Source organism: Eretmochelys imbricata, chromosome 4 (assembly GCF_965152235.1).
Source record: "Eretmochelys imbricata isolate rEreImb1 chromosome 4, rEreImb1.hap1, whole genome shotgun sequence".
NCBI lineage: Eukaryota > Metazoa > Chordata > Testudines > Cheloniidae > Eretmochelys > Eretmochelys imbricata.
The window spans coordinates 140,849,964-140,868,253 of NC_135575.1; the positions used below are offsets into that span (position 1 = coordinate 140,849,964).

At 43.2% G+C, this 18,290-nt stretch overlaps 1 protein-coding gene across 8 annotated transcripts in view; it reads left to right on the forward strand.

Annotated features, from left to right (window-relative positions):
- SFXN5 (sideroflexin 5) overlaps positions 1-18,290 on the forward strand; it is a 171,634-nt gene that overhangs the window by 6,641 nt on the left and 146,703 nt on the right. For all 8 annotated transcript variants that reach the window (XR_013346040.1, XR_013346044.1, XR_013346043.1 and 5 more), the window contains exon 2: positions 11,346-11,414. Coding sequence is in view for 3 of the 8 variants with exons in the window: in XM_077816054.1 (XP_077672180.1) it covers positions 11,346-11,414 (69 nt within the window). In the remaining 5 variants the exon portion in view is untranslated. The remainder of the gene's footprint in view (positions 1-11,345; positions 11,415-18,290) is intronic.

Consider the following 18,290-nt stretch of genomic DNA (forward strand, 5'->3'; position numbering starts at 1 on the left):
TATGTGGACACTCTTATTTTGGGTTGATGGCATAATTTGTTTTATCTCAAACTTCTTCCTAATCTATTTAAACTAAACTGAAATAAGTCTTGCTGAAACCAGAATAAACATGTCCACTCGGCCTTCTGCACTGTTTTAATTAAATCACTTTAAAATGATACCTTATGTTAAACTGGTACAACTCTGCAGGTTGGCAAGTCCTGTCTTCCATTACCAATCCTCCAAGCTGTCCAGTTCGTTTATATACGTTTACAGTGTATATAGTTTAAGAAATGTCAGTTTTCACTTTCATTTAAATTTAAGGTGACAATCAAAAGTTACAGTTGCCTGTTAACCTCCTCTCCTCTTCCTGAATTTCCTGAGCCTGTAAGAAGTATTTTCATTCTTGTACTTATCTTGAAGTCAGCTGGCTCTCACATGGCCTACAGCACAGTGACTTAATTGAAATGGAGCTGTAATGTACTCTCTCGCTCCCTATGAACTGCTGTGCTATACAGAGGACTTAATATTCCTAGCCACTTTTTAGAACTGAACCCTGCTTTCAGGCTGGTGAGAACTGGTACCAAAATAGCCTCGATTAATCACAGCAAATTTGTGTTATTCAGTTTTCTTCCAGTGAACTGTTTACTACAACAGCTGTTAAAAGAATCAGAGGCTGTATGCATACTTTTATGGACCTGAGGACATCTGAAGGTCAAGTAAATTTGCAAGTGTCTTGCTTTTTAAACTCTACTCCTTATGTAGAAATATGGGAGAAATATCTAGGCAGTCATTTCCTAAGGAATCTGCCAGCCAGAACTTTAGGCCCTTGGAAATAATCCTATTAATAAAAGAAACATCTTATATTTTCAGTTAAAGGTATTCTCTAGCTGACTGTGGAGTCACTGTGGAGTGTTTGGGAGAGCAGTTGGAATGGAGAGGGACACCAAACCCCTATCATTCTGTTGCAGCAGCCTCCATTAGATAAAATTTCTAACTCTGCGCTATCCCTCCCTCCCTGCAGAATATGCAGATGGACTCTGAAAGATTAGCAGAGGAGGTTCACGCCTTTGCTGCCAAAGGCAGTTCATCCCTAGCAGAGCTGGCAGGAACAGAGTGAAACAGACAAGGATTGTCCTCATCAGTTTCACTCTGCTCCTTTGAAGTGCTACTGGGGGTGTCCTATCTGCAGGTGGTGCAATATACTCCAGGCCTCTTGAGCTTCAGGAGTTGCTCTGTAGGGACTGAGAAGAACAAACAATACAAGAGGAAGTTGCCTCTGTTGTCTAGTCAGCACCTCAGAGTTCAAATTTGAACCTGCACTTTCATCTGAGTTATGAGATGTTGGGATTGCAGCAGAAGGCAGTACGTTCAACTCAAGCCTCAAAGAGGCTAGAAGTACCATGCACCCGCATTTCTGGTTGACTGTAGGCACAACATCTTATCACCCATATGCAACCCCTGGAGTATCGAAGACGAAGGGGAGAGAATCTTGAATTAAAAGGGGGGCAGAGAGAGGAAGAAATAGGGAGACATGGAGGAAGCGATAAACCTACACGTCTAGCAGTGAAGAGGCGAAGAAGTAGAGTCAAGTGGAGGACACAATGGAGCAGTGAATAGTGTATGCTTAGTGGGGAATTCTGTTAATGAGTTTTCATAACTAGAGTTAATTGGATGGGTATCTGAAAGAAACACAAAAATCAAACCACCTCATAAGTTTTGGAATCTGTCAAAACAGTGGGCAAGAGAGTGTGTTTGCAGAGAGCCAGGGGAGAAGCAGTAATGAGTGAGGCCCAAATAACACTGATTCACAAGCAATGTCTCCTGTTTAGAACATGTTGGGTCTGAGGCCATGTCTACACTACAGAGCCCCCTAGCGTAGACGCAGTATAAACCCCCAAGAGTCATTCTGCTGGAAAACGTCTCCTCCCCAAAGGACACTAGCTATGCCAGCAGAAGTGCTCTTCTGTTGACATAATTGCATCTACACTGGGGGTTTTGCTGGCACAGCTATGTTCGCTGAGGGAGATGATTTTTTCCACAACCACACTCTTGACCTACGTAGCAAGGCTGTCATAATTTTGTAGCATAGATCAGACCTGAGGCTTCTCTCTGCTTTTATGTGGCAGCAGGAGCCCTTATTTTGGGCCAGGTTGTGTGCTTGTGACCCCATTTTCACACTGTATAACTTTAAAAGTGTTGTTAGGATTTGCTCTTGGCTTTTCTTGCTGTTCATTGGTTGCCACTAGAACAGTGGCATATTTCCGTAAGGGGCCTTTCACTTTCCCAAGGACAAGACTCGAAGATACTAGAGTGACCGTTCAGCTCATTAGCAGCACTGATTAATCAACAACCCCCATTTGTTTGTTTGTTTGATCAAAGTTCCCAGAGGCCTAGTCTTCTCACTGGTAAAAATGGTGTCACAGCTTGAATGACCAATCCCAAATTACTAGTAGGTTTTTAGTTAATGTGGCGGGAAGAATAAGGGAAATCTTGTTGAAAAATATGTCTGATGTGCTTTGTCTCACGTAAATGTGTTAAAATGATTTGCTTTATTAATGGCAATGTTTGAAGAGTCTGATAGGAAGAGTAAGAGGAACAGTATTAGATAGTTTACATACTTCGGGATCAAACTGAAAAACTGATCACAATAAAACCAGCAATATATTTTAAAAGTACTGTTGTTGGAACTAATTTGACCACTGAACCGATTTACAAGGTGAACTAAGCAGATAGAACTACCAATTGTGGCCTATGTCTCTAGGTCCAATTAAATTAATACCACACTTGCCATCCGAATGCAGCCACAGATCTCTTTGACTTAAGTGGGAGCTTTGGCTGCTCAAAGGCTGCAGCATTAAGGCCTTAATAAATGACTGAAAAAAGGCATTGTTTTCTTTATGAGATGCAGTGTCTTGTTTAATTGTGAATAAAAGTGATGGCAAAGTGTTGCATCATTCAGTGAACGCTGTATGGCAAGTAAGCAGTGTTAAATGTCAATGTATAATTAAAAGCAAAGGTGTTTAGGAGCTCTTTGGTTGGAATCTTCATAATTCTAATAGAAGTTGTGGCTCTGAACCTTTTCTATTTCCAAAAATGCCTAAGAGACTCTCTTTGAGAACCGATTTTGTTGATCTGTGGTAGTCAATCTGCAAAATGCCTTGCAACTTCTCAGCTACTTATCCCTTAGCTTTTCATGCAGTGCTCTAGGCTTTCACTTGAATTTGAATAAGAGACCAGATGCATAATGTATGGACATATTTGCTACAAGTAGTTATGTTTGAGAAGGCACACTGACTAAAAATAGAGATGGGCTTTGGGATACAAAATTTTGATCAGAATTTGAACTGCTCCAATGTTTGAGGAAGGTTTGGATCTAGTGTTTTGATTTAGGCATAGATGCTTATAAGTGGATACGTCCTTTGTTGCTTCTGCAGAACTTGAAGCATTTATCAGATACAGTCTAACTAAGAGATTAAACCTACTAACCAGAAGCTGATATGCAAGATGAGAAAGCACCTAGTAAGGTCCAGGGGCAACAGACCCTACCATAGCAGCAAAGTGAAACTTACATGATTGCTGTCAGTTTTACTTCTGCACACAGGTTTCTGGATACCAGCAGTGAAGTCGTGTCAATTAAAGGCTGTGTTTGTATGATGAGGCCTGGCAAGCCTGGGTGTGAATCTACAGCACACTAGCTTGCCACACAGGAACATCCTGTGTGGACACTGCTACGGCACACTCCAGGACTTTCGCTGCAGCTTCGCAACTATGCTTTCAAATGGTAGGCTGCTAAGCGGCACTCCAGGACTTTCAGGGGACTGTTGCAGTGTCCACGCATGATGTTACTGTGTGACAAGTGGTGCACTGTAGATTCACACCCAGGCTTGTCACGCAGGCACAACCTTAGTCTCCTGCTTCTTGGGATAGCTTGAGCAGACACAGAGGCAACAGAACTGTCTGTCTACAGCCTCAAGAAGAGAACGCTGCCTTAATTCACATACAGTTCATGCTTGGAAGGTTCCCTTCACCACCATGAATGTTAGAAATGTACCTTTTTCAAAAATGAAAGCTTAAATTTTGCAGAAATTTGTGGATTTTACCCCTTCACCTGAAAGGGAAAGCTTCCCATTCACCAGTGGCAAGGAGAGGAGAATTTTTAAGACCCAGCTTATTATTTTGTGAAAGAAGTACTCTTTATGCTGATATTTCTCTCTTTCCTATATAATATACACGTGTGCTTCTGTAGCACTAGTGTTTAAAGCAGCGTTTTTCAAATGCAGCCACAGTGTGGGGTTTTCCTGTGGCCATGACAACCTCCTGGGTAGAGACGGGGGACGGGGCAAAGCTATGAGACTCCAGGAGGCTCCAGAGGCGGGTTGGGCTTCAGCTCCCCGCCTCCCACCAGCTCCAGCCATGGGGCTCTGGTTCTAGGCATCAGCCCGGGGGAACGGGGCTTCAGCAGGGCCAGTCTTACTGGGCGCCATGGTCAAGAGGCAAGGAGTGGGGTGAGCCTGGGTTGTGAGGCCATGGAAGGGAGCTCAGGGCAATAAGGGGGAGGAAGCAGAGGGGCCTGTGGGGAGCCTAGGGGAGTGGGTGGAGGCAGCAGGGGCCAGGGGAGGATCTGTGGAGGAGAGGGGAGGCAGCAGGGCCAGGAGCACTAACATACAACTGTATATTATTTTTATTATTGAGTCTGCAGAAACCCCTTGCATAAATTTTACAATGATTTGGGCATGTATATGTGCATATTTATTTGTTTTTCCTAAAGTCAATTAAATATTTTAGGGAAATTTGTCAGAGTGGCCACCAGCAGGAGTTGGTGGTCTCATTCTGAGGCCACCAAAAATTTTGTTGTGAGAACCTCTGTTTTAAAGTGTGGGGGCATTTTAAGTACTGTTTTAGCAAAGTTGCTGCTCCCAGATTATGATAGACCTCTCACTTTTTTTTAGACCACTGTCAGCACTGTGTAGCAACTTCCATCCATATGGTTTTCCAATAAGTGAATTAAGCCTCAGAACAGTCTGTGTAGTAGAAAAGGACTATCTTCATATTAAACATGGGGAAACAGAGGTATGGAGAAGTAAAGTGATTTTTCCCAAAGCCTTTGGCCATAGGGCTTGGGCCTGGGAATTAGAATTCCTGTCCTCTAACCTGACCAACACCACGCTTCTTCTCATGTTGCTTCTCTGTCCAAAGCCAAGTTTTATTTTTATGAAAAAATATAATTTTTTAAGCATTTTGGTTGTTTGTGAGAGAGCCAAGCTTGCGTGTGTGTGAGAGGGAGAGAATCAGGAGAGAGGAGGAAGTGTTTTTCACCAATTACATTTTTTTTTCAGATGCCTGATTAACAAAGCTGCTCTTTAAAATCTTGGCCTGGACGTGGGAGTGAATGAGGTTTAGTGCTGTTGTCTTGTTTGAAGAAATTTGGTTTAGAGACAGCAGAGTGAAATGTTTGCTAATAACATAGCTTGTACTTGCCTTACACGACTATCCCTAGCTTTAACAAGGCATTGACGTGGGATGTGATTGAAATTAACATCTGTGTGCAAACCAGGCCGGTAGCCATAGGTTCCAAACACATTACTTCATTAGGAAAAATTAATTGCCACAAAACTGTGGCTGATCCTATAAGTTGGAAACCTACTTCCCCAAATAATTGGAAATTCAGGAGAATTAGGGCTTGTCTACACTACAGGTTACGTTGGTATAACTTATGTCACTCAGGGGTGTGAATAAGGCACCCTCCTGCGTGATGTAAGTTACACCGATTTAAGCGCCGATGTGAACAACGCTATGTTAGTAGGAAAGCTGCTCCCGCCAACATAGCTACTGCCTCTTTTAGAGGTGATTTTCTTATGCCGCCGGGAGAGCTCTCTCCATCAGCATAGAGTGTCTTCACCAGAGGCGTTGCAGCTGTGCCTCTGTAGTGTTTCTAGTGTAGACTAGCCCTCAGTCTCCGTTTCGGGCCTTAGCCCAGAACAGCAGAGCCATTGCCCTCTCATTGCCTGTGTCTGTGGCTGGGGAAGACATGGACTGGATTATCCCCCTCAAATCTTTCAGAAGAAGGAATGAAAGGAGCAGGAAAAACCACTCAAATGATCAGCCATCTGTCAGAGGGAGAGCATTTGATTTCGGGAAGTGTGTGTGCATTTTGGGGGTGGGGTTCTATGTAGCCTCATCCCCTGGCAAGCCCCGAGGCAATGCCTCTAGGAATCAGTGATGTTTGTGTCAGCATTAATTCTAACTGGTTTCCAGTCCAGACCTTTTGAGTCTCTTCAGGATTGTGGGTGTCTGTGGCACAAGAGCAGGTTGGAAGGCAGGGGCAGCCTGGCTCCTAGGGGGTTACCCTCTGGAGAGGCAGGAAGAGCAGTAGACTTTTCCTATAGATCTTGGGAATTCCATGAAGTTGGAGAACCCCACCCCCAAACAAATCTACCAGAGACTATTCTGTCCTCTTCCTGTAGACACAGGATTTTGGTCTCTTGTACTTTATTATACAATAAAACCATATGTTTCATAACAATGCTCAGTATTGGATGATACAAATGTTAACCAACAAGCACAGAAGGGCTTGATTCTCCCCTGTCTTGCACGTTGTATCCTCGTTACAACTTCACAAAGTGGGTGTAAAACACTCCCTGATAGCATTTCACTTCACACTTACTTTGCACAGGTTTAAATAACAACACTAACTGCAAGGCAAAGGAGATGTCAGGTCCAGATACCTCCCCTGTTCGTGTTTGAATCTTGAGGATCTTGAGGCTCTTCTGAATGTCTCCGTTGCTTGTTAAAGTTTTGTTTGACAAAACCGAAAGGAGGGGCAGTGGGGAAAAAGTAGGAGACCACAGAGTGGGAGCCTTCAGGATAAGATAATGTGTGTGTGTGAGAGAGAGAGAGCACCACACATGATAGATCAGAGGTGGGCAAACTGTGGCCTGTGGGCTACATCCTGTGGGACCGTCCTGCCCGGATCCTGAGCTCCCGGCCGGGGAGGCTGGCCCCCGGCCCCTCCCCTGCCATGCCGCGCTGCCAGCGCTCTGGCCTGCTGCTCCTACCGGGCAGCGCGGGCGGTGTGGCTGGCTCTGGTGGGACTGTGAGCTCCTGCTGCTCTGAGCAGTTTGGTAAGGGGGCAGGGAGTGGGGGGGTTGGGTAAGGAGCAGGGGGTTCCAGGGGGCAGTCAGGGGACGGGGAGCAGGGGGGGTTGGATAGGCATGGGAGTCCTGGGGGGGCTGTCAGGGGGCGGGGGTGTGGCTAGGGGGCAGGGGAGGGTTGGATGGGGGTGGGGTTCAGGGGGGGCGGTTAGGGGCGGGGGGTCCCGGGAGAAGGTGGTCAGGGGACAAGGAGCAGGGGGGGTTGGATAGGTTAGGGGTTCTGAGGGGGCCAGTTAGGGGGTGGGAAGTGGGAGGGGGCGGATAGGGGGCAGGGGGCAGGCTGTTTGGGCAGGCACAACCTTCCCTACCCAGCCCTCCATACAGTTTCGCGACCCCAATGTGGCCCTCGGGCCAAAAAGTTTGCCCACCCCTGTGATAGATGTTAATCATGTCAATTAATCCACTACTGCAAAGCACTCATACTATGGTGATGAGGGTGTCTAAGAACTTATATAGACTTTAAAATGAAGTTAATGTTGTAAAGTCTAAGCACTCTACAATTAGGAAATGCTAGAATTAATGTTGCCTCTGCAACCTTAATTTGCCCCTCTCATGCGTATGTCTTACAATACTCTTTAATGACATGACCATAATCTATTTTTCCGCAGCACTCTTGTCTCATTCAGTGTACAGGATAGATGGTGCTCACTTAATGAGCAACTATTGAATATTTTGTTTTATCCTATATGGTCAGCGTGTGGCCCCAGGCCTTATTTGCTGCACACTATTCGAAGCCTGCTCTGAAAACAGAAATATTAACTTCCTTGTGGGCTCATATATGATGCTCATCATGATAGCCTCCAAGTGCTTCATAAACAATGAATTTACCTTCAAACCACCCCTCTGAGGAGAGGTGGCATTATTATTTGTTTTACAGATGGGGAACTGGGGCACAAGAGAGATTAAGGTCAAACGTGCCCATTAATTTTGTGTGCCCAATATGTGATATCTATGACCTGATTTTTCTTTTCCCTAGAGAGTTTAGCATTTTCTAGCAATTTGTGTTAACAGCACAGCTTTCATTGACTTAGCTAGGGCATTAAGAGCACAGAAGAAACAGCTTCCCTGCTTTCAGTTCTTGTGCTTAGCACTACAGCAAACCCATAGTAGATGGGGTGTGCAATTAAGTGAGAGAGTCTTATTCAGCCCTTGTGGCCCCAGGCTGGAGCAGGCCCAGGGCAGATGGAATGTTTGGAGAATTTATCTGTCAATTTGTAACAACTTTCTACTGAGTATGTGTGAACTGCGATTTTGAGAGGCTCATAACTTGGCTACATGTGGCAGACTTTCATGGGGTTATCAAAAAGCACATCCCTGACATCGGGGCGAGCTCCCTGCCATATTTCAGGTCCCTGCTCCAAAGCCTGGGGGTGCTGGAGCTCCTCATCGAAACTGAAGAATTTTTTAACATGGGTGAAACAGCCAGTTTTTTCCAAACCTCATTCTGAAAAACTGCTGAATTGTTAATCAGTCTGAGGCATACATCTGCCATGGAAAACGTCAGTCCAAATGGTAAAAGACTGGCAAAATTATGAACAACTGAAAACAGGGTCTTACAATGGAAAGTGTCAGGTAACCTGAGCTAAAGGCAGCAGCACTACCAGCCCTGCCTCGAATAGAATAGAAAGTGGATACCAAGCTCAGGAGCCAACTAGACCTTATCCTTCTTTTTCCTCTTTCTTTGGCTTCCTTGACTAAGAGCAGTGGGGGGAATGGCTGGGAGTTGGCAGTCTGTCTGTCTCTGCATGGGGTGCACTTTGGTGAGTAGTTGACTATCTCCTTTAAAGCAAAGGATGTTTCACAGCATACAAACAGAGAAGTGAGATGAAAACATAAAATACTCTTGCTAGAAAGTTGCAACATGACACTACTTTATTTCTTAGAATAACACACAAGAACCCCAAAACAGAGAGGTACAACTCGTTCCACTTACACTTGGGGTTGTCAATCCTTGCAGATTGGCAGGGAGTCTCCTGGAATTGGCCTCAATCTCCCAGTGACTATTAAAGGCAATCCAGGAGATTTTAATAGGCCAAAGTCCGGTTGGTAGTGCAGTGGGGCTAAGGCTCCCTACCTGCCCTGGCTCTGCGCAGCTCCCGGAAGTGACCAGCACGTCCCTATGGCTCCTAGGCACAGGGCAGGGCAAGGGTGTTTGGGTTTATGCAATTAGTCAGTTGGCAACCCTACTTACACTAGGCTGTCTGTCTGCAAACTGCTGAGGACACAAATTGCACACTTCCCTACAGAACTCCCTACCTTGCAAGCAGGACCAGACAACCCCTTAGGGTTCAAAGTGACAGCTCATAATTTTAATGCAGTTTTCAATATGCCATACTCATGACAACTACCAGCATCAAGAGCTGCCAAATCATTCAACAAGTGCTGTGTTCTTTGGATACAAGTGCTTCTCAGTGTACTCCTGGGGGAATACTGCACATGCTCAGAATTTATGTCCCCTGCAGATTTCTTTGCTTCCCTGCAGAAAAATAACTTTCTGATGGGGAAGCAAAGGGAAGCCATAAGAGCGGTCATGCGACCCTCCCCAGCAGTATGTTTTGGGTGCCCAGGGCAGAGAGGTAAATCACTGTGGGGCAGGAGGTGGGACTGGGGAAGATACAGCTGGTGGCTCCTACCATGTGGTGGGCTCAGCTGCTAGTTCCGTCTTGGCTGGGGAGGACAGGATTTTCTCTTCCCCTGCATGGCATCAAGAGCTGGGTCAGACTCACCCCCAGATTTCTCCCCCAGCTGCAGGAAGCTCTGCAAACAACCCAACCACCCCTGCTTCCTGCACCCATCGTTCCTCAGCTTCAGAGGGAGGGATCCCTGTACAGGGAGCTGCTCCCCCATCCGCCCAAGTCCCAGGCATCCAGATCCCCTCATACCGAGACCCTTCACCGAGCCTCAAGAATTTTGCAAAAATTTTAATATTTTGGCACAGAATTTTTAATTTTTTGGTGCAGAATGCCCTCAGGAGTATCAGTGACACCCGCTGCAGAGTGCAAGTGACTAGTAATGAGTGTTCAAAGTCCAATTCACTCTAAACTGTGCCCCTGGAAAATAGTTTTGTTTTGTTTTTCTGCAGAGGTGAGCAGAATTAGTGGAGTTCCTCTGCACTGGAGTGAGTCAGAAGCGATTCAGAGGGAATTACAATATATGTAACCACAAAAGCTGTGCCAATTCTTCACCATATTCATTTGTTTGAATGTTGTATCCACATGCTAGAGATTTTTCTGTTTGTGTCATTTAGATTATAAATGTTTTGTGTTTGTATAGCACAAGGGCCTCTAATCCTGATTGTGGCCTTTGAGTACTACCATAATATAAATATTTACTGGTAATAATTCATGGTACAGGAGTGTGTGATAATGAAAAACGTAAGGTAATGATGCCCAGTTAAAGCTTGCCTGCAGTCATCTAAAATAGCAAGGGACCAAGATGGCAATTGGTTAGGAAAAGCTTGTGCATCCTGGCCTTCATTAATCAAGTTTAGAGACTTGAAAAACCATTTCAATCCTTACATGTACTCATCAGGCTCTTCAAATTAGCCAAATCAATATGGACTGCTTCATGCAGCATAAAATCTTCCAGGCCAGGGCCGTGTGTGGGTGTTGTAAAGCACCCAGTACTTTCGGGTTAAAACTTATTTTAGAAAAAACAGCAAGAAACCCTTAACTGTGTTTCTGATTCACCTGAGATTACTAAAAATTAGAGAGTTTAATTTGCACCTGGCATCTTGGATGATGAAAATGGGCACAACCATTTCACTGCCAGGTTCTCATGTGCTGGCACAAGACTGCAGTATATTAGGTTCCGATCTTGCAAAGGACTCTGCAGGTGCACAGTGTCAGTGCGCCCACATCTGGCCCTTTGCAGGATTGGGAGCTCTGGTTGAAAACTCTAGGGGGATGTTTAAAAATATCTTTTTCCTCCTTAAATTGTGAAAAATATTTCTGTTCAGTTGTGGAAATAAACTGCATTTTGATGACACTGTCATTTAATCTGGCATCCATGTACTTGTTCAGAGCCTCAAAGCTTAGATTGGATGATCTCCTTGTCCACTATAGAGAGTTTATAAAGAAGAGACATCTTGTCAGCTTTTTAGTAAATAGCATTCCTAGTTACTATGTAGGTCTCCAGAGGAAATAACAATAAAATGCCTTTCTGCTTTACAAGGGACCGTTTTGTCTAACTCTCTTTCTTTCTGTCCTCCAGACTTCGTTTTATGGCCGATTCAGGCACTTCTTGGACATCGTTGACCCCCGCACTCTCTTTGTTACTGAGGTAATGTATTTACATTGTTTAATCTCTGAGATGCTGCTTATTTGATAGATTTGGTTTAAAAGAGAGAAGGAAAGAGAAATGCAGAAGTGCAAGAGAGTCCACTGATATAACATTAGCATTGTTTTGAGGGCCCAAATCTGTCGAGTGCAAAGCATGCTCAGTTCCTTTTGACTTCAGTGAGAGCTGAAGGTGCTTTCTACCATTCAGGATGAGGCTGTAATTGCACAAAAACCATGAAATTCAGAGCCAATTTCCCCTGTCCTTTCAATTAAAGTAGAAGAGCTCACAATAAACATCTCCAAGACCTCCCAGAGATTCTTCAGCAAAAAGGGAAGACCAGACTTGACATTCCTTGTATTTCTAAGTGGAAAAACTCCCGCAAACAAACTTAACAAAAAACCTTCTCAAGCCTTTACACATCAGAGGAGCAGTAAAGGGTACAAGTCCAAATAAATAAATAAAATCTGTTAGAGGTCATTTTTAAGGTTGCTGTGGAAACCTAAAAGTGTGTCTGTACTCTGAGAAATGACTCTTGTACAAATGGCACTATGAAGTTCCTTGTTGATCATCTCTGTGTCTTCAGATGACACTTATTTAGTTTACAGGTAAAACCTTTTTCTATTTTCTGACAGTCCCACAAATTCATCCAGGATCTGAAAGTCAACCTTGGTCTTTTCTGGCTTGTGCATTGTCACCTGGAATAGAGATTCTGCAATTGGAGGTTGGTTAACAATTCTACTGATGCAGCAAGAGCCAGAATAGAAATAACTCACTCCCCACTGTACAGCAGTGTTGGCATTGTGATGCTCACCGGAGTAATAAAATGTTGTAAAAAGATATTATGCCATTAAAGTCAGATGGTATAACTCTGAGTAAGCACAGGGCAGCTAGCACATCTTCTGAGTAAGAAGTTGGCATTGTTACATAGTGACTTTCCTGGTTATAAAAACACTCCAATTTTACATAATTTATGTGCATTTAATTTTGCATTGAGATTGACGTTAACATTTGTTTGCATTTAATATTTCATAGGATTATTGACCTTAAAGGTTATTTTCCCCAAAAGATATATTTCAGTTGGTGGATCTTAAACAAAGGTGCACGCTTCTGTCTAGGGGATGACACGATAGAAAATTCACACTTTTTTTGTGTGTGGCAAATGCAGCCAGGGATGTAAATTTAATTTCAGCGCATTATGCAGAGCACTGGCAGCTGAACTGTCCATTAAAGTCAGTGGCAGTCTGGATCCAGTTCTTTGCTCGCCATACTGAAAACATGCCCGGCAGAGTTTTAAATGTCTGTCTTTTTTCCAGAATTGATCAGTTTCATTCAAAGACATAAAGCTATTGGTTAGTTCACCCAAGTTCTCTTTGGATTCCTGTCTAAGAGAACCGCAAAGAATAAAACTGCTGTTCTCATGCCATAAAATCGAATTTTATAGCTTCACTTATAAAAACACAGGTTTGGATGAAATATGAAATCCAGTTTTCAAAAGGCAGCGTCCTTGATGTGGAACGCAGTCCGAAGAGGTTTCAGAGTCACAGCCGTGTTAGTCTGTATTCGCAAAGAGAAAAGGAGTACTTGTGGCACCTTAGAGACTAACCAATTTATTTGAGCATAAGCTTTCATGAGCTACAGCTCACTTCATCGGATGCAGTCTGAAGAAGTAACCTACTAGCAAGAGAGAGGTTTACAGTCTCATGAGGATGTCTGTGAGCAAGATCAAGCAGGGTGAAAGAGATGCTGTTATTTGTCAATTCAATGGCTTTCGCTAATGCTTGAATTTGTATTTAAAGAGAACATGAGCATGCATGTGGAAGTAGAAAAATTACTACAAATTAAGGCTTGATGCTGTTGTTCTTTAACATTAAATTCACTGTTGATAAATGTGAAGTAATGCACACTGGGGGCGGGGGGGATAAATTTCCACTGTGCATTGCTGTGTATTCTCTGCAACACTCACATTGGGAGTGACTTGATTGAACTCATTGAACTCATTTTTGGTGAGATCAGAACTGGGCCCAAGAGGTGCAGCAAAAAAGTTTTCTTTTTTCAACTGTAAAGAGAAATTTCATAGATTAATTTCCTTTATGTTATCAACCTTATGCAGAAGTTCTTAGTTTTCTTTGTTAATGAGGATGTGAAAAAACAAAGACTCTCAATAGGAACCCACCCTTTCCTCCCCATGATTAAGGTTTCCTCCTACCTCCTCAGAATTAGAGATGGGCTTGAACCCTGAAGCTGCAAAGCTCTCTTTTAAAGCATTAATTTCCCCTCTGTTAATATTCACCCCTTCTTGTCAACTGTTGGGAATGGGCCACATCCACCCTGAGTGAAGTGGCCTCATTAGCACTGACCCCCCACTTGATAAGGCAAATCCCATCTTTTCATGTGCTGTATATTTATACCTGCCTACTGTATTTTTCACTCCATGCATCTGATGAAGTGGGTTCTAGCCCACGAAAGCTTATGCCCAAATAAATGTGTTAGTTTCTAAGGTGCCACAAGGACTCCTCGTTGTTTTTGCTGATACAGACTAACACGGCGACCCCTCTGAAACCTTTTAAAGCACTAACTATTACAACTCTGGGGAGTCTTGTTCTCTATAGAAATATCCAATCCCCCTTTGAATCAGTCTAAGTTCTTGGCCTCACTGACATTCTGTGACCGTGAGTTCCACAGGGTAAATATGCTCTGTCTGAAACAATATTTTACTTTATCATTTGGGAGTTTATTGCCTAGGATTTTTTTGAATGTCCCTTTGTTCTTGCGTCATGAGACTGTGAAAGCAGAATCTGTGCTACCTTCTTAAGGCCAGTCTTTATTTTGTATATTTTATTTAGTCTTCTGTTGGTCTTCTCTTTTCTAAGATAATCCATCCCAATCTATTTTTAAAAGCTCTCTCTTAATTTCAGAGCTTTTCCATGCCTCTAATAATTCTTATCACCTATTTCTGAAACCCCTCTAATTCTGCAGTGTCCTGTTTTGAGATACGGTGACCAGTACTGCACAAAGTGTGAAAGTGCATCACTGATTCGTATAATGGCATTAGAATAGTGTCTGTATTATTCTCCATCCCATCCCTTATCCATCCTAACATCTTTCTGGCTTTTTTTGACCACAGCTGTGCGTTGAGCAGAGGTCATCACTGACCTGTACACAATGACACCTAGGTCCTTTTCCAACGCGGATACAATTAATTGAGAATCCTGGAAGGTATATGAGGAGCTCAGATTTTTCCTTCCAATGTGCATTACTTTTCATGTGTCAAGATTGAATTTCATCTGCCATCTTGTTGCCCAGTCACCTGGCTTGGTGAAGGCCCTTTGACATTTCTTAGGGCATGTCTATGGGTACCACGCTGCAGTGGTGCAGTTCATCCGGTGAAGACGCTCTATGCCGACAGGAGAGAGCTCTCCCGTCGACTTAGCGCTGGGCACATGAGCGCTTATATCAGTGTAACTTATGATGCTCAGCGGGGTGGTTTATTCACACCCCTGAGCGACGTAAGTTATGACAACATAGGCTGTAGTGTAGACATAGCCTTAGTCTTCCCTGTACTTGACTAACATAGTAGTTGTGTCAGTTACAAATTTTTCCCCCTTACTATTCTCCCCTTTTCCCAAATTGTTTATAAATATATTAAACATTGGAAGTAATATGGGACCATTAAACCCCCCGCCCCCAGGCTGTTAACCTTTTTTCATGATTAAAATTAACCATTCATTCCTTCTCTTTGCTTTCTGCCATCTAGCCAAATTTGCTCCATGATAAACTTGACCCGCCACGCCCCATCCCATGATTACTTACCTTCTTTAGTGGACTCTTATGGTGGGACTTTGTCAAAGACCTTTACGAACTTTAAATAAATTATGTCAACTGGTTCTCCGTTATCCACCTCATTACTGACACCTTCAAAGACTTCCAATAAGTTAATGAGACATTATTTGCCTCTGCAGAAACCATGCTAGTTAAACCTATCATATCATGATGATCTCTCAGGGATTGTTTAGCAGATTCCCAGAAAGGGAAATTGCCCTGATCATCTCTCTCGTTTTTTGGATGGAATTACAGTATACTGAAGCTCCCATGAACCCTCTGCAGCACATCATGGAGCAACATTAACTCTTTTCTCTTGGCTAATCTCTTTCTCAGTAAAACAAATATTAATATCTAGGATCACATAAAGAACCCCTAAGCACATACAATCTGCTTTGTTTGTCTATGAAATTGGTGTCTGACTCACTGCTCTGAAATATTTAGAGTGTAAATATAAAAAACCATTCTGTTCTGTTTTATACTCTAAATGGAGAATGAAATCTAATGGCTGGAAAAGTAAAAGGTAGAACACAGCCTTATGTAGAAAGCCCTTTCCTGCTGACAGATGGCTACATTTTTCGGGCCTGGAGTTCTTCTCATGGAACACAAGGATTGTTGTTTGTCTTGGAGGAGCCCAGTATCAGAGGGAAGAAATGGACAAATGAGCTTTCTAATGAGAACTGCGAAGATTATTATTAATTCCACAGCGATTTCAGATGGATATTTTCCATTTCCTTTTCTAAACTATTTTGTATTGCTAGGCAGTTGCAGCATTCAATCCCAGAGGTGGCTGTATTTTGATGTTCAGCCAAGTGATTCCTCTGCATGGGAAAGCCAAATGGAATTGTGTCATGGATGAGCTTGACCCATAGTTTTGTATCGTCCATTGGTAAAGTTTATGAAGAGTTTGGGGCTTTGTTAGAATGAAAGGTGCTATGAAGATGATGATTATTGCAGCTTTGACATTTATGCATTACAAAATTATGAGATTAAATCTGACTCTGATGTAGATTCTTAATATTTATTGAGTGCCTTGCATTTTTGAGGGCGTCAGATATTAACTCATCCGCACCATGAGGTAGGTAATTGGTATTACATTATGATATAATTACATTTCAAATGAGTAAACTCTGATGTTAAGCAAGTGGCAGAGCTGGGATTAGAATTGAGGATTTCCACGCTCTGCATGTATCTGTTCAAATTCACTAGGCCATGCTGCCCTGTGGTGATCTATCCAAAATCTACTAATTTTACATACTTTTAGTGCATCTGTCACACAGAAATCTAGGCTTCAACCCTTAGTTAACATTGCACATAAGCCTTAAAGACAAGGGAATTCTTATGACAAAATAATTTTCCCAGCAACAAATTTCAAACTTTCCTAATAAGCAGAAAACATTGCACTGCTGAGGTCAGGCCCAGCTATTCTTGCAGTTGAGACTATGTGAAACCTCTTGGTGGGCGACATGCCTATTTTCTGAAAAGTGTGAGATTAAAATGATTGGAATAATACTTTAAATTGCTATGTAATTAAGCCCCATCAGAGAAAGCAATAGGGATCGGCAGATATTTTTATAAGCCTAATTTATTCCATGTGACATTAACGTAGACAGACTGTTAACACACTGCAGGAGAGGCCCTTCATTTAAGAAAGCTTATAATAAAGCAAAAGTTAAATAAGAATTAAGAGTCAAGTTGCATTCAGAAAGGCTGTGTTTTATCTCTTCCCTTATGCTCTGTCTGAACAAAGAAGCTCTGTCTCTCCCTACATCAGTATTAAGGGCTCAACTCTGCATGATTCTGAGCATCCTCAGCCCCCATACTTAGGTCCAAAGTGTGATCATGCTCGCATATCTGAAAGATACCTTCTTACTCAGCAGATCTGCTGTCTGTGTTTATTCACTGTCCTGTCTGCGGGTTTTACACTGACAAAAAGTTTCTTGTTCCCGTTATCTCTCACTGGAGATTGAATACGGTAGAGTCAGCTGGATTCTAGTCTGCCCTGTGTATCATCAGTAGAATCGTCAGCTATAATAATTTACCAGTGATTGCATAAGTGGCAGAAAGAGGATCTGGAAATCCAGCTCTGCTGGGTTGAGTTTGTGGTGCTGTCCGCTAGAAGAACCACCTTTTTGTACTCAGCAGATCAGATCTGAACCTTGCTTAGGTTAAATCCACTGCTGTGCAGTGTGTCAGCACAGGACACGTGCTCCACTTCAGATCAGGGATTGTGATGTCGAAGAGGGATGTAAGTGGTGCATGCTGCTTGTGCTGGCTCTCTGCACAGAGGTGAAATTCACTGACTCTTCATTAGAAACGCTCCAGAGGCACAGTCGCAGTTGCACCACCTAGTGCTTCAGTGTAGACGCTCACGACAGCGATGGGAGGGGTTCTCCTGTTGCTGTAGTTAGGACTTGCCTTTCTGAGAGGCGGTAGCTAGGTCAACGGAGGAATTCTTCAGTCAACCTAACGCTGGCTACAATGATTGGCTTAACCACGTCACTCAGAGCTGTAGTTTGCCCACCCTGTGGCCTGTAGTTTGCCCACCCCTCATTTATATATTGACTGTAGTTGCAATTTAAATATGCCTGCATGGTTTTCTGGAGGAGAACGCATGCTGAGCATGATGCTGGGCAGCACCTTCCTACAGTTCCTCTTTCTATATCCTTGGATGCATAAATAAGGGAATCTTGAGTAGGAGAGGTTGTTTTACCTCTGTACCTGGAACACTGTTTCCAGTTCTGGTGCCCACAGTTTAAGAAGAATGTTGATAAATTGGAGAGGGTTCAGAGAAGAGTCATGAGTATGATTAAAGGTTTAGAAACATGCCTGATAGTGATGGAGTCAAGGAGCTCAGTTGATTTAGCTTAACAAAGAGAAGGTTAAGGGACGACTTGATCACAGTCTCTGAGTACCTACATAGGGAACAAATATTTAATAATGGGCTTTTCAGTCTAGCAGAGAAAGATAAAACATGCTCCAATAGCTGGAAGTTGAAGCTCAAAGAATTTGTACTGGAAATAAAGCGTGCGTTTTTAACAGGGAGGGTAATTAACC